This window comes from Syngnathus leptorhynchus, chromosome 15, assembly GCF_054491065.1.
Source record: "Syngnathus leptorhynchus isolate UIUO chromosome 15, UIUO_Slep, whole genome shotgun sequence".
Classification (NCBI taxonomy): Eukaryota; Metazoa; Chordata; class Actinopteri; order Syngnathiformes; family Syngnathidae; genus Syngnathus; species Syngnathus leptorhynchus.
The window spans coordinates 8,548,576-8,565,502 of NC_141209.1; the positions used below are offsets into that span (position 1 = coordinate 8,548,576).

Sequence of the window (16,927 nt, forward strand, 5' to 3'; positions counted from 1 at the left end):
TCCAGTCTACTGAAGCGACGTTTACGAGCTAAGTGAAGCAGCTTTAGTTACAGTTCTGTTTATAGCAATAAGCTAGCAACATGCAATAGAAGAATGTCTGGTGGTCAACATGATGCTAATGCTAAAGCTAGCCTTTTCGCAGAGGTAACAATTTGAATGCTGCATTTGGAAAACAAACGGAGGCTTTTGGTTGAGTTGGATAGTGCATACTATCCATCCATTTTCTGAACTGCTTTGTCCCCACGGGGGTCGCGGGCGTGCTGGAGCCTATCCCAGCCGTCATCGGGCAGCAGGCGGGGGACACCCTGAACTGGTTGCTAGCCAATCGCAGGGTACACAGAGACGAACAACCATCCGCACTCACACCTAAGGGCAATTTGGAGTGCTTAATCGGACTACCAAGCATGTTTTTGGGATGTGGGAGGAAACCGGAGTACCCGGAGAAAACCCACGCGGGCCCGGGGAGAACATGCAAACTCCACACAGGGAGGGCCGGAGGTGGAATCGAACCCGCACCCTCCTAACTGTGAGGCGGACGTGGTACCCAGTGCGCCACCAAGCCGCGGTAGTGTATACTAGAGAAGGCTAAATCTCACAAAGCCTCCTTTGAAAGGCTTCCTGCTATGTTAAAAAACACCAAGGAGTCGTCTTGTGTGTTTAATTAGCATTATCGATCAGACTGATTCTCTGAGGCTCGACCAGCGAGCGGCCCCCCATGTGAAGTGAAGCGGCCGCTTGAGGAGTTTTAGCTTTGTCATTTCCTGCTTCCTCCTCTAATCCTCCAAGTCCCTTTTCTTTGCAAACAAAACAAGCATTTTAATGCCGCAAATCCTTATTTGGCAACGCTAAGTCGCTCATTGCTAATTTGCAATAAAGCTTCCCGGGCAACATGAAGGAATGCAGCTGTACCTCAGAGCGTAACAGTAATCTGCCGGTAGGGTGAGAACGTTAGAATACGGTACGGGAAGGTTACTTGGTAGATCGGTTGCTCGAGTGTGATGGTCACGCTAGCTATGTGTGTCTGAACCATACACCTGGCAAAGATTACGGGAGCAATGGTGAATCTGAAACACAGAATTTGGATTTAATAGTTCCAATTAGAGGAATTACACAAGTGTTCCTCCTTGGCCGATTTTTAGCCCACTCATCTATCTGCCCCGGCAATGTAGGCACCCTGTGATCCGTCCCCCACATCACTTACGGGTCAACAGTAAGAAGCAAGAAGGATTTAACGGCTAACTTGGCCACTCTTCCTATGAACCCGTTCCCAGGAGCAAAGACTCAGCGATCAGATTATCGATGCCAAGATGCCTGCCTAGCGATTTATCATCCCGTATAAAATAAGACCTGCTCCTGTCCCAAATCTTGTGGAATGTTCATCCCCTGATGACTTTATGGAGATGTTCTCCACTGACACCCCGCGAATGATCCATGCCTATTGGCAGGCTACGTGACACATACTGAAGGTTGGGACTGAAATATTTGCAAGGCTGTCACGTTCACTTAGCGTCGCCGGCCAGGAAATGTTTCAAGTGAGGAAATTGGAGCAATTTTTTTTTTTTTTATGCAAAAACCCACAAAAACCAAAAGAAGATGTTTTGACAGTTCAGCGAAATGTCGAACGCCGCCCACGCTAACCACTTAATCAAAGGACAATAAATAGTCAGTTGTCAAATGCTAACAGGCGTATCAAATGAATTAGAAGACTGGAGAGTGTATATTATCATTATTCTAAGCGTCTGTATTTTGAGAGATGGATACTGACAGAAAAACACAGATGCTGTGAAAGGAGCTCATGTTAGCAACCTCCCTGTTCTTGAGTAGAGCGCTGTATGCTAACGTTTCTGCTGAAGTCATCCGCTTTGGAAAAAATATATGTATCACAACTTTTGATAAGTGTAATAAGAATGATTTACCTAAATATTTAACTACCTACCTCAAAGATCTTAGAGGTACTGACAAGTTAATAATTTATTTTTTTAAATTGGAGGCGGAATCGCGATAAGTCAAGCTAGCCTTCCTAATTGTTAAATGATGATGCAAATTAATCACCCTTTCAGTACCGTTGGGCCAAAGTTCATCATGAATGGATGAGTGGGGCTGAAATGTACGATGGCTGGGATGAGTGAGTGACTGCCAAAGAGGCCTGGTCTTGAAGGGGGGAGGTCCATAGAAATGCACATTGCTTCTATTCAATTCTATTGCTGTGCTCGGCTTTGATGTTAAAGTAGAGAGGAAGGATGAGGGAGTGGGACGGTGCAGGGGGGGGTGATACAGACTGCGTACCTCCCCCGACCTTCCTCACCTCTTGTCCCCCCCCCCCCACCTTCCTTTCATCTCCCATGGCGTCTTTCTTCCCGCACCCCCGCAACGGCATCGCTCCGCAACGGACAAAACAGACCCTGGGGCTTGGTCAGGAATTGAAGAAAAGACGGGTGGGTGGGTTGGGGGTTGACAAGTGGCCATCTTTTTGGGGAGGGAGAGATCCATTCAGACTTCAAAATGAGCCGTAACAAGTTCCCATTAAATGAGTTTTTTTTTTTTTTTAAACCACAATTCTAGCATTTTTTTGGTGAATTCTTGGTGTACTTGGAAAAGAAACCATTTTTTTTAACAAGGGCAATTTACAGTAAAATCCTCTCAACCGATCCTATGAATCGCTTTCCCGCTTCTTTCTCATCATCCATTTACTCTTCGTTTTATTGCCCAACGGATACGGGATGAGACAAAAAGCTTGCACACAAAAAGGACGAAGCCTCAAGGTGGTCCGCAAAACCGCAGAGTGGGCATATTGAAATTAGAATAAAAGTGAATGGGAGTCCAGTGAAAGTGGCGGGGGCCCCCCCCCCCCACACAAAAAAGTGGGGCTAATTAAATCTTTTTCTAGCATCTTGCAGAGGGGAAGACTAATCTGGTGGGCGAATCCAGAGCCTGTACTGCTTCTTCTTTTTTTTTTTTATTATAAAAAAAGGCTTTTCAGAAACTTTTCATGCCTTGTATTTCTAGGGCCACCCTGGAATTTTTTGCATTTGGACAATGCCAAGACTCATTACGGGAGCGAGCGATGAGCTGAGGCGACAACGCAGAAAGGAGCGGGACGGATTTAGAGCGTTGACAAATGCCACTTTTATCTTTTATCTATATTCCTGAATACAGTGGGTGGGTGGCAGAGTGGAGAAAAGAGGGAGTGAGGAGTGCAATCGGAGTGCAAAAAAAAAACAGGAGCAAGTGTGCTGTAAATGAGAAGATGTTTTCATACATTGGTGCGACACACGATACGGATGAAGCTGAATTCACTCTGATTAGGTTCTGACTCCAATTATGACACGATTGGCTGAAATCACGACGCAATATGACGATGACCGTAGGGTGTGACTCACAAAATGACGATACGATTCCTTCCAATTATGATGTATACATTTCACTGCATCATTTTTTTCAGTTCAAATGTTTTTTTTCCCTCAGATAGAGTACGATACGGCTTCAAATGCGAATGATTCATATTCGTATTTCTTTGAATTACAATACGATTCTTTCCAATTTCCATGCGATTCACTCAGATACAATTAACTCCACTTACGATATGAATACTTCTGATTACGATTCACTCTTAATTGCGATAGGTCAAGTCCCTCAAAATATGACACAATTTAATCCTAACACAATACGATTATTTTCAATGATGATAGATAATTTTGTTTTTGTTGCCGGTGGATTTTAGCGGCCGCTCCCTCACCCCCGCAAAGAGCCCGCGCGGCCCGACCGCTGAGTGGAAAAAGCCACGGCAGCAGATGGAGTCGGCCGAGTGCGAATGTGAGAGAATGCGAGGAGCGCAAAGAGTTAAGTCGCCGGGTTTCCTGAGTGGAAATTAAAAGCGTCTTGTAATCACACGGCAGGAATGCAGTCGGTGCACACTGTTAAACACTCCCAAAGCGCTGGCTCCACTTCACTGCACTCGCCAGTGACAACACAAAGAGGCCTTTTGTTCTCAGCTCCACTCTTGAAAAGCAACGCTCCCTCACTCTTCTTCCTCCTCCTCCTCCTCCTCCTCCTCTTTCTGTCTTTGCTCTCTGTGCTGTGCTGCTTTCATTCATTCACTTTCTTTTATTGCGCTGATGTGCGGCGCAATCAAACAGCCACAACTCGTAAGCCGATAGGAGTCATTTCCAGAACGTACAGTAAAGTCCTGTTTATAGTTCCAAATACGAGCACAATAGCCATGATATGGAGACCACAAAAAAAAAAGGTGTATCCCTCGCACACAGTTTAAAGTCCAAGCAAAGTGAATATAAATGTCTTGCCAATGACACACCGCAGCATTAATGAAAGAGGCCAAATTCATCTCAAGGGGCGGCCATTTTGCCACTTGTTGTCAACTGAAAATGACATCACAGTTGCCAATCACGGCTCTCCAGTTTTCTGAAGCTGAGCTATACATATGTTCCTCTGGGAAGCAATATATCTACCTCGTCGTAACTTTCTATTTTTAATTCCTCTGTAAAAGTTGAAGAAGCCCTCAAGCTAGCAATCGTCCTTGCTATTATTTACGTTAGCGTAATTGCCCCCAGCTAAAAGTGCGTCGTTAACGTTTACGTTCTCCTCGTCACCTATTTGACAGGTGGACTTTTACGGCAGACGCTGCTTTGACAACTCGGTCACAAAGTTGGCAGGCCCGGAAGCCAAATTGCACAACAGCGCATCTTGATTGTCTACTTGTGATACGCACACATTCCAAACAACATTCGTCTTTAGTCATTAAAGCTGTCTTGGCAATAAGCTAATGACTTGATCGCAAACAATCGTCTCTAAGGAGACAAACACATTATTGGCAAAAATGATGACTTTTTCTCAAAATTTTAACTTTAATCTGGTAAGATTGACTGTTTTTTGATCTTTTTTATTTTAAACAATAAGACTTTCTATTCTTTTTAGAAGTTTAAGACGTTTTATTCTTGTATGAGAACTTTTCTTCCGACAGATATTTGACTTAAATTTTATTCAAAAAATTGGGGGGTCAGCTACACATTACTCCCCATATTGAAGCCCCTGTTCATATGATTACTACTTATGTATTTCTTTGGAAGAAAAGACATGAAGCAGGTAAAATTCCAACTTAAAAAAAAAAAAAAGAGCTGCGTCATTTCCCGCCATGGTCAACAGGCTGCGACAGGCCTCGTGCGAGGAATCGCGCATGGGAAGATGTGCGGCTATGGAAAACTGCTGGTAAAAAAAAAAAAAAAATTGAAAGAAATGCCAGACAGGTTGCTGCACGCGGCCCTCGAGCCCTAACACTCGTCACTTAACACCTTCACAAAAAGGAATCATTGAAGTTATTTAGTTTAGAAAAAAATGCATAATTTGTCCTTTCAAGATAAAAACACACACCTCATAAGATTTTTTTTCTCAATATTTTTTGGACTAGAGAAATAAAACTCACTTTATTCTAATAAAAATGTGAATTCTTCTTCTCAAAATATTGACTAAAAAATAAGCTTTTTAAGTTGAAAACCCTTTGTCTTGTAAGCAATCTAATACCAAGTAAATTTGCATAAACACACACTCGCTCGCAGCTTTCATACACACTGCAGCTTTGACTCACTGCCTGGATTAGAAAACTGAACAAACTGTTCCTCTGGGAAGCAAACACACACACACGTGCATCAGCGCACATACACGCACACACACACATACACATGGATACACACACTTGTATATGTGACGTCAAGTTTGAGTTGCATTTGTTTAGCATTTGCAGCATCCTGCTTTGATGTTGCTTACATCGGAGTGCAAAAGGCCGCCATTTGCTAGCAACAGAAAGAGACAAGCCAAAGACAACATCCGGGGACGGTGTTTAGTCCAACACGGCCGCCTATAGATCTTTTCTGCAATGACAAATGCTCGCAATTGGTGACATTTTGTCGAAAATCTATATGTCATACATGTCTTAGGTATATAATGTAACAAAATCAGTAGCTAAGCTACTAGCTAGTCGAATAGCGACCTAATCCACTTGGCTTTTGGCTGCGCAGAGTTTTTGGAGAGTTTTTTTTCCTCGTATCGGCTCTAACTTTACGTGACCTACTTGGCCTTCACGTTGCCTGCGTGCACACTTTGTACTCAGCAAGCCCACAGCTGCTTTTCTTTTGGCTTCCTGCTCGTCACTTGTCGCATGTGTCAAAAATAAAATGTAATCTACGGTCACACCGCAACGCCGCGCTTTGTTTCCGCAGAGTTTCCTGCGCGTATCGTAGGGGAGAACAACTGTGCCGTTCACATCCAGATTCATGTTATTTGTGAGAACCTGTTTTCAGATTTCAAGCTATGCTTAGGATTTGAAATTAAGGTTTCAAGCCTTGGTTAAGATTTGAGAAAATATTTTGAATGAGGATTCCTCGCCTGAGATCGTTTTTTTTAAGTCAGGGTTTTAAGTTTCGTTGATGGTTTCAAAATAAGGTTTCACTTGGAAGTAATGTTTTTATTTTGAGGTAGGGTTTTACATTAGGGTATCAAGCTCAGTTTAAGGTTTTGTGCAAGTGTAAGAATGGTGGTGAGCCAGCGAGGTCTGCGGGTCCTGTTTGCGCGAGATTTATTCCCCCCTCGGACGGAGCGAGAGTTTCTTTTCTCCTGCTGCTTTTGGTGCCGTAACGGTGAAGATGTTTTAGAAATTAAGGTCTTGGGCCAGCTGGACTCGGCCGGCGTCCCTAAAGCGCCGTGAGTCAGTCTTTCCGCAGTTCTTTCCACCAGCCGTCCAGTCGTGATTCACTTTAATTGCGCAAGCAAACTTTCTGCCTTGGCTTTCCAAGAGAAGCGAAGAAACAGATTGGTGCTGCTGCCTTCACATTTCTTTCCTTTTTTTCTGCCACAACCTCCGCAGAGTAGGGCCACCTACAGGCAAAGAGGACTTAGCTTAAGTTTTTAAATATACTTATTATTTCACCAAAAACAAAACCTTTGTAGGGGGAGGCTTGGTCTGTGTGTTTGTATGCATGTGTGTGTGTGTGTGTGGGGGGGGGGGGCTCATGATGGTTGGGGTCTTGTTTACCCGGGCCACCCCTCCGAGAGCGTCTCCTGGGCCGCTTCCCACTTCCTGCTGCCTGTCTGGTCGGCCACCTCGGCCTGACACCAGGAGCACATGCCAAAAGACTTATTGGCCCACTTTAGAGGAGCGATGGGAGGGGAGGTGCAAAGTTTGGGCAGGAGGGGGAGGGGCTGCCCTAGGTGGGGCTAGAACTGGTTTTAAAGGGCAATAAGGAGGTCAGGATTGTTTTTTGTTTTTTTTAATAAAGCTCTCAGCCTTCCCGTTCATCACCCGCCCCCCCCTCACTCCCATCCATCCACTCTCCCCTGAGTGCTTACAGCTGCATGGATGGAGTTTGAAGGGAGGGCGAGGGAGGTTGGGGTGGGGGGTGGCAATTGGGAGGTGGGGGGGCTTCTTGTAGCGGAACAGACCCAGCACAGAGAGCCCCCTTCATGAAGTCACATCTGGAGCTTTCCCAGAGAGCTCAATGGAGCGCGCAGTCTAATGAAAGTCTTAAGTTATGTAATCGAGCTCTTCCACGATGCACGCCAGACGGCACTGTTGTCGGCACAGCAGCATGTTGGTGAGGTGGGTGGAGGGTGGGGGGGGGGTGGATGGGGAGCAAGAGTATTTGAAACCAGATCCGCCTGTTGTGTTGACTCTTGGCTAAAACCATCGAGGTGTTAACTGAACTGTTACTTAGTTCAGTCCAGAATTGAATACCACAAAATCCAGAAACATCCACTTTTTATACAACTTTTAGTTTTTACAGGAAAATTAATTCGGCCTTTTTGCCTGGGTCATGATGACCTAACTTGAGGTGTCATACAATTGTAAAGAGAAGTAAAGTTTGTTTGGGGCCTGTGCCGGGCTCTGCAGATGTGCTGCGGGGAGGAGGCGTGTTACGCAAGACTCAAAACTGGGGCTGGAGGAGTGATGACTTGAGGGGCGAGCCGCCCCCTCTGCGTCCATATGCTCCGACTTTGCTTCTTGTGTCTAATTGTCAGCTAATGTATATTTGTTTTTATCTGGCCTGTCCATCTTCTTTATGGACGGGAAGGCCAGGCGGCTGATGGGTGGGGGGGGGGCGGCATTTGGCACGGCGCCACAAAGTGGGGGCCGCCAACCACGACACTTTATACACCGACAGGTTTGGGCAAGGTGTTCATTTCAGGAGCCTGCTCCCTCGCGGAAGGTAAATCAAAGTTGAGAAACAGATGGATGAGCATGAGGTGAAATAATTGTATAATTCGACATGAAAACAATAAAATGACTTACAGTTAGCCGATTTTTAAATATAATAAAAATAAATCGAAATAATTTCAAGAATCAAACAGTTTGTTGCATTACATTTTCCTGCATTAATTCAGTACCTGCTATGCTTTCTTTGGCCACCAAGGGCAATGTTGAGTTCTTTCCACACCAACTTGGCTTTCTTGGCAAATTTTGGTAAGCTTTGTAACTTGTAATTTGATTCACATTAAACTTCAACCAAGATTGGCAATGCATCCCGTCATGCGAGATGGTGATGTATTTTTGTAACATGTAATTGGACAATATTCAAAAAAGGTGTGTTGCTGAGATTTTCCATGACATGCAAGCTATCTCATTTACATTTGTTAACAATGGCGATTAAGTCATTAAGCATAGCAAAGCATTTTCCCTTCTGCCTTCAATCGGGCCACTCGCGCACACACAAGCGCTTGGCGAGCTGTTGATTTAATAAAGCCGCTGACGTGACGCAAAGGCCTTTTGTGCGCTCAAATTCTTTCGGTGTAGCGTTTGCGGCCCGGCTTCAGCGTGTTGCAGCAGGAGAGGAGCAGCAGGCCCGACGGGTTTGCTCCTCTTATCTGACATCCGTAAGAGCACGCATGGATGAGCATGACTTCGAGGAGGCCTTGAGAAATCTCAGCAGTGAAAGAAAAGAAAATCTAGGCTGAAAAAAACAAATTAAAAAGAGGTAAAAGGCTTCTGATGAAATTCCTCTTTGCTAAAAAAAATATATACACGTAAAATTATTTTTTCTGTTCGAAACATCAAATAAAAATCTTTCTTAATTTTCTTAAAATTGAATTTTTTTTCCCCCTCAAATATATATTTTTTTAATTCTGAATTTTATGCTGGTACAATGGACTTTTTTTCCCCAAAAAGATTTTGATCGAGACTACTTTTTTCCCCTCCAAAAAAAACCCACTTTTTTTTTTTTTTTTTTTTTTTTACTTTTTACTGTGCTACTTTTTCGGGGGATAAGCGTAAAATGGCAACTTTCAACATCGCAATATCCCCCCGAGGGAACCCAACATGGACCGTTAACGTGCCTTTCCTGTGCACGCCTCCTCAGGTGCAGGCTTGTGTTCCTGAGTGTGTGTGTGTTTGCGTGTTTCCTTGTGAGTGTGAGATCTGCAGTTTCTCACTGTCGCTCCTTATCGTCTTCTCGCTCTCTGAGGCTCATCCAGCAGATCATTGTGAAATACACACACACGCACACACACACAGACAGGAGGGATACAAAGTGCGCTTTGAACCCCCCCCCCACCACCACCACCAAGGACACACTGATGGCTTGTCAAGCCAAAAGCACCAAATGCATCCTTCTGGTTTGTGTGTGTGACTTGTCCTCCTGCTTCCCTCCAACTCCACAGTGGCGATGTTCTGCAGAATCTTGTGTAATGTCATCAATCACAATGGACAAAATGGCCGAGTGCACATTAATATGACCACTCATATTAAGATGTTTATCCGGGAAAGAGAAATCCTCCAAAAGTTACCAGCGATCCATGCCTTGAGCCACTCTGCATATGTTTAGCAGAACTTTGTGTTTCCGCAACCTGTCAAAGGTCCATCGTGCCCCCACACACACCCGCTACGACCCCCCCTTCACATATGTTTTGCCTTTTTTGCGCAGGTCAAGGGTTGGCAATTAGCCGCGGGGAAGAAAAGCACACGTGACACCGGATCCCCGGCAAGGACTTAATGGCGGTTAACGCGAGGCCCGCTTGGGCGGGCGGAGGGCCGCGTCGGCTTTTGAGCCCCGAGGATCAGGGAGCGGTCTGCGCTCTTGTCTTGGTGCTGATCTGCAATCAGTCTGCCGAAGATAACGGCTGACATTTATTGCCCGCAGACCCAATTGCACCCTTGGATAGGGAATAGGTCAGAGGTCAAAGCAAAGGCGGCACAGTTTGCATGCTTGTCATTCGCTTGTACAGACTGGGACAAAATGACACGAGCGTTTTTCCTTCTTGACCTACTTATTTCCTCTTCTTTTTTTCTTGCCGACTTGTTCTTTGCATCTGTACTGTCTCTGCTTAGCAATAGTCTTTTGCCTCCCTGGTTGTCACGGGCCTAGCGCACACTCTGCTAGCCTTGAGTCGCTAATGCCACCAACTGATGCCGTATTCTACATTTTTATTGCTGTCCACACGTATGTGCACGCGCTCATGAATGAAGCACAGCATCATGTTGGAAAGTGACGGGAAGTAGTCGTGCAAGTTTTGTGTTTTTGACACTTATCAAAGCGAGATGTAGACAAAAAGCCACTTCCTGGTGTCAAGGTGCACCTCGCAAACAGGAAGCAGGCGTCTTTTATGTCCCATGCGGCAACCCGGATGAGTCACGTGACATTATGAACATTACTTCAATGTCATCACGTGTACACGAAAATATTTTTCTTCAGTTTTTGAGTTTTCATTTTTTTTTACCTTATTTTAAAAGGCTTGTTTAACATGGCTGTCTTTTGAAGTTTTTTTTTTAAATTTAATTTACTTAGAAAATGTAATTTTTATTATATTGCTGTATTGTGGATGCCGTGAGGTTAGCGTGACAACATGGGAATTCCTGGGAGACAGGCAAAGATTATGAGACGTGTGTGTGCGCGTGTGAGGAGACAGGCAGGCAACAACGACAGGCCTTCATGGGTCAGCTGTGCCGGGTCAGCACCCTCTATTGTGCAAAGGGGAAGGGAGCGTTCCTGTTGCTGCTCTTTTGCCGCAATCCGAGAGAAGATAAACACGCGCCAGCGGATGGGAAACCAAAGCGGAGAGATGAGTGGGAATACGGCCTTAGGTACACCTAAACAAATACATTTCAATTAACCAATTTGAGGAACAGGAATAGGAACGGGCCTTACGTGGCCCCTGAGCCACACTTTACCCACCCCAATGATCAAGTGTCCCGTGGGTGTTGAGTGATGTTTGAGTTAAGAATCAATAGTGTCAATGTTACTGGGAATACCGTTAGCTGAACTGGGCTAAGCTCGCCATCATTGATCGCCGATCAATATGCTAACGTGTACTTTAGAGTTGAGAGTTTATCAACAGACGGGTCAGTCGCCTCCACACCACTCGCCAATCAACTAGCGCCACTGTGAAACACCCTACAAAGTCTTGTCACAAACTTAATCATAGTATGTTGTAATGAGAGTTAGCATGTCAGGTTCATGGCGTTAGCATATGTTGCAGTCATGTTAGAAGTTGGCATACATTGCAAATATTAAGCACATTTGGGTGAGATGTCAGCTAAGAACGTTTTAATTGGATATGTTAGCATCTGTCTGTCTCAAAAGATTATCAAACCTAGCAACTCGAGATGAGGTGTTAGCATGTCGCCGACCGTCTGAGCAAATTTACATGCGGTCTTTTATGCGAAACTATACATTTTCATGTGAAATATTTGACTAAGACTCAAAGACTATCGGCACACATCTTTATTATGTAAAATGGTATGCAGATTTAGTTTTGGTCCAAAAGTCCCATCATTTTTAAGATCTTCCTTTATTTGTCCCACAAGGGTAAATTCCATTTTCAGCATTCCAAAACAACGCTACCACACCCTTTCAACTTTTTCCAAAAATTACGGGGTTTATTGACTTTGAACTGCAATCAATACTTTACAAAAAATAAACAGGCGACAGCACAGGACTGTAGTGACAAACATGACTGCAAAAAAATTACATTCAACATTTTTTGTCATTTTACTTTGTTTTGCCCCTAAAAATCTGATTTTCCTTCCAAAAATGTGAAGGCAACAGCAAACTTGTTTTTTTCCCACAAAGTGTGAAGGCAACAGGAAAAAAAAAAACAGTCCTCCACCGTCCTTAGCTACCTGGAATGTACTCAAACGAGGCACTTGAACTCAATCTCCCTCATGCTATTTGGTCACAGCAGACTGGGTGAAGAGGAGGAACGTTACCCCCCCAAAAAACAAAACATAAAACAAAGCCAAAAATTCTGAAAAGCACCCGAGTTACTTCTCGAAAGCACTCAACGCGTGTGTGGGTTGGGGAAATAAAATCTACAGGTTTATTCTGGTGGAAATGCAGTTACAAGGGAAGACGTAAAATAAATAATCAAAACGGCATTTTTTTCCTTGTCGCAGTTTAAACTTATTTCGACCCAAAAACAAGTGTTGTTGCAGAAGAAGTACAATATATTAAACTGTGGAGAAAACAAAAGGAAAAAATTGAAACTGACAAAATGTCTTCACAATCTTTAGATTAATATGGAAGATCATAATTTAACATAAAAGAAAATATATTCTATTGTTCATTATCCAGATAAATACAAAAATTAAACAAAAAACAAGGAAAAAAACGCATATGATCACCAATAAATATGTTCTGATAAGTTAAATAAGCAGTGACAAGCAAAAAAAAAAAAAACCTTCGGTTTGGAAAGTTCTCAAATAATAATAATAATAATAATAATAATAACCATAATAATAACATTAATAAAAAATAATTATCAAAAGGAAGAAAAGAGAGCTTGGAGATCTTGTCAAGTGAGGTGGCAAATGATGATCAGCTTAATAAAGATAAAGGAAAAAAAAAAGCCAGTGACCAGCAACAGGATGAGGAAAAAAAAGGGGAGGGAGGGGCGGGGGGTGAGGGTGGGTGGAGACCAACTTCCAGTTCAAAAGTCCTTCCTGCAGACTCACCCTACATCACAATTACATAAGCACAGTAGTCCATTCACCCCCACGCAAAACACACAAACCCTGTCCCCTAGGCACTTTTCCTTTGTATTGATTTTTTTAACAACTATACAGGGTTGTGTGTTTTTTTTTTTTGTTCTGTTATTTAGGTGGTGTGATATGGGGAGGGAGGGGGTGGCTAGTGCAATACAGTCCCCCGGTTTTGTTTCCCAAGGCCACTTGTGCTGCTACACATTCAAGAGCAAAAAATATTCAAAAAAAGGTGGCGGAAGAGGAACAAAAAATGTCGAGGAGTTAAATCTCACGATTTTCGGTTCAATTCCTTTCAGGTGGTTTTTGCAATTTTTTTTGGGCACAGTGACACATGGCAGGGCACTTTTTTTTTCTTTACTCTCCTCAAACTGGCTGTGTGGAGCTAAGCAGGAATGAAATGATTTGTTGACGGTCCTTAAACTTTGGAGGGTTTCCAAACTGAGGCTCGGGGAGCTGGAATTGGTTTGCACTGATTATTTTCTAGGGGTTCGCTGGTTTCCTAAAAATCATTCTTGATTTACTTTTGTGGTGACTCTGTTTCCCAAATTCAAGGAAGCTCTGGGTCCCAAAATGGGTCGTGAGTCACTAGGTTTCCCAAACTGAAGTCGAGGGTGTTCAAAATGAATCTCTGGGATCTTAAATAGTTTGTTGGGTTTCAGGGGCCCAAACTTGCTTGATTGGTGTGCTTTAATGCTTCCCCAAACTGAGGCCTGGGGCCAACTTTTCCTGGATTGTAGATTGTCAGAGTAAAATGATGAAACGGTTTTGGGGCGCGAGTCTCGGGTGTTTAACTTCCCACCCCCTGTCGCGGCGTTCCGTCTGTGAATTCCGAAATTCCCGGGGCAACTTCAAACCCCCCGTCCCGCATACCTTACACACAGGACAGCAAGCCGTTAAAAAGGCAGGAAAAAAGACAGCCTCGATGGCCGGTGTGTAAGAGGCAAACGTTGAAGGGGGGGGGGGATCCTGTCTTGACTGACTTCGTCTTTGCGGAAGTGGCGTCGCCTGGGGCCTTAAGTTCCGGTCTCCTCATGTCAAAAAATACAAAGGGGCAAGATGAGGCCTGCCGTCTAGTCGTCAGAGATGGAGAGGCGGCTGAAGATGGGTAGTCGACGGGTGGTGTCGAGCGTGGGTGACTCTGAGCCGCTCAGGCTGCTGCCGGAGCTGCTCTGGTATCCCTCCTGGTCCGAGAGAGAGTCCTGCGGGCTGGACGGGGACTCGAACATCTGGGGCGACTCCAGCATGGGTCGGAAGTAGTAAGGCCCGCTGGTGGGGGAAGGAGGTGCCCCGTTGCTGGCCTCGGGGGCCAGGGGGACGCCACCCAAGCTGGGGCCGAACAGGTTGGCCAGCTCCTGGCTGGAGTAGGTGAAGGGGTTGCTGCTGGGCCAGTCGGGCACGTCGTCAGGGAAGAAGATGGGCGGTGGGGTGACAGACGTCGGACTGTCGCGGAGCCCTGCCGAGCTAGGGAAGCCCGCGAAGCTGTAGCTGTGCTGCAGCCGGGGCCGCTCCATCTCGCCCGAGCAAGACGACGAGGAGGAGCAGGTCGATGGCGACGAGCCGTTGCTGGACTTGAGCGGCGGCCCGCGGCGCTCGTCGGCATTGTGGATGAAATGGCAACGGGGCCCGTAGGGACAGAAGCCGATGGTGTGGAAGGTGCGGCACAGCTCTGTCTTGTACTTGGGGTGGCGGCTCAGGCTGCGCAGTTCGTGGATGCCGTGCGCAAACTGGCACTTGTCGCCGTACTTGCACGCGCCGTTCTCCTCGAAGGGCCGGCACAGCTCCGTCTTGTAGCGGCTGGAGTTCACCTGGCCGCCTGTGGGGCTGGCAGGACCCAGGCACTTGTGCAGGAGCCGCTCGCCTGTCTCGGAGAAAGAGCGGTCGCGCAGCCGCAGGTGGTTCTCCTTGTTGCCACCGCTGAGCCCCGTGATGAGCGGCGAGTGCTCGGCCACCTTCAGGCTATTGAGGAACTGGTTCTGGTTAAACTTTGCGCTGCCGCTGCTGACAGAGTGTCGTCGCTGGTACACCCCCGGCGAGCCCACCGCCTTCCTGTCCAGCAGGGCGCCGGAAACGTGGCCATGTGGGGCCGCCAGGTTGCCGTTGTAGCTCAGCAGCTTGTTGTTCTGAAAAGACATCAACACACACTTCCATTAGCCAAATTCTTTTTTGCTAGATGTCAAATTTGGCTGTAGCTTATGATTTAACCAGCGTGAAAGTTTGGTCTGATTTTTAAGTGCAATTGTGACACTGGGCCACAAGGGCGGGGTGGCACTATATCAGGCGCCGAAGTCATTGCTAAAACCTTCGAAGAAGAGGACCTCAAAACTAAGTAATATGAAATGCATTGTCATAAGTCCATTATAGTAGAAGAATCACATAACATTCCAGTCTACAAATTACACAACAAACTAATTTAAAACGTCTTTTTTTTTTACCGATTTGTGTTTTGACTTTTTAGGGAGAGCGCTGCACTGATCTAGTGTGCACGAGTACATTAGACCAAATTAAAATCGGAAGGCTTAAATGTTCTTAAATGCGTCAATGAAACAGCTGGAGACAACATTCAACGACCATTTAACAGGCGAGTCACGTTCAAGTTGTTTCACTTGGCTGCTGAACTGCACACACGTGCACTTTTGTTCAATTTAGAAGGTTCCTGGACTTCTAGTTAATGTTACTTTGTAATAGAAGAGCTAAAACGTGGCAAAAATAACAAAATGCATGAACTATATCACGTTTTCCTTCGATTTGAACCAGCAAAAAGCCTGTTAACACTCTTTTTTTTTTTTTTTGCTCCGGACGAAGCACAGCGGATGCAGACCCGTATAGAAGAACGGCAGCTGGTTTGGCTGCTTGCCCTGGTTAGGAATGTGTGGCTGCTCTCAGTAGAATAGAACACGAGAGCTGAGAGGAGGCCAGCAGGCAGGCCCACAAAAGAGGCGGCAGCGCTTTACAAAGACAAAAGTGGCCATCCCGCTGTAATTCTCTATACACTCAGACAAGCACGAGGGGGGGGGGGGGCAACTTGGGAGGGGAAATTGGAGGGAAATCTCACACACACACGAAACTAGACACGTTCCTAACTTTCTTGCGGTGGTGGACACATGCTAAAACAGTTTATAATCCACGCCAGACAAATCTGAGGAATTATTACGCGAGCATGTGGCCGACTGCTCGACCCGAATGCTCGTTCATGTGTAACGAGCACGCCTAGCTCTACTTTTTAAAGTTTAAAAAAACATCCATGGGACTGGAAAACAAAACAAGAATACTCTATTACAGGGAAAGCACGCCTCAAATCGGTTTTAAAGTAGAGCACAAATAATTAAATCACAACGAAGGCGGTGAGCAATGCATTCCTCCACACAAACAAGCAGGGAAGGGGGGGGGAGTTACCTTATTGATTGCTTCGAAGTCGAAGAAAGGCGACACCACGGCTGTGGTCATCTTTGAAGCGACCAACTCCCCCCAAAGTTGCTAAACCAACACAAAAAGCCAACCAAACCAGACAGTTTGGAAGTTGCGCACGCGACTTGTTGCCCGAGCGAGCGCGTGTGCGTGATTTGCAGATCCCCTGCGCGTGCGTCCGTGCGTGTATGTGCGTGTTATTGACCCTGCACAACTTCCCCCAGTGATCCGCGCTCGTTCCGAATTTGCTTTATAACACTGCAGCAGGAGGAGCCTCGGGTGCGGGGCGTCAACTTTCTGTTTAACTTTTTCTCCCCCTTCGCGCCTCCTCCTTTCTTTTTCGTCGTCACCCTTCTTCGTCTTCCTTTAACTACGCCTCCCTCGAGCATTAAATTTCGGTCTGCACGTATTCGTGAATGCAACGGAAACAAGTTCACGGTACGCCGTGAGACAAACCACTAAACACCGTTGTTACACACAGCAAATCAACTTGTATTAATTAGTGTTGTTTATTTGTGTTTTTGCTCACGAGGATATGAGTAG

The 16,927-nt window shown here is 45.5% G+C and overlaps 1 protein-coding gene across 1 annotated transcript; it reads right to left on the reverse strand.

The window, feature by feature from the left end:
• Positions 1–11,771: 11,771 nt before the first annotated feature.
• zfp36l1a (ZFP36 like 1 zinc finger CCCH-type a) lies at positions 11,772–16,660 on the reverse strand. The gene is made up of 2 exons (XM_085932224.1): positions 16,373–16,660; positions 11,772–15,099 (listed from the first exon to the last, which is right to left on the reverse strand). Exons 1-2 carry the CDS (start codon positions 16,421–16,423, stop codon positions 14,050–14,052), a joined length of 1,101 nt encoding a protein of 366 aa, XP_085788350.1. The 5' UTR covers positions 16,424–16,660; the 3' UTR covers positions 11,772–14,049.
• Positions 16,661–16,927: the final 267 nt, after the last annotated feature.

Excerpts from the sequence above, each read along its gene's own strand:
- zfp36l1a (XM_085932224.1), bottom strand. The coding sequence starts at position 16,423 with ATGACCACAGCCGTGGTGTCGCCTTTCTTCGACTTCGAAGCAATCAAT. Across the intron at positions 15,100-16,372 it reads ACTTCGAAGCAATCAATAAG|AACAACAAGCTGCTGAGCTA; the intron begins GTAACTCCCCCC and ends ATGTCTTTTCAG.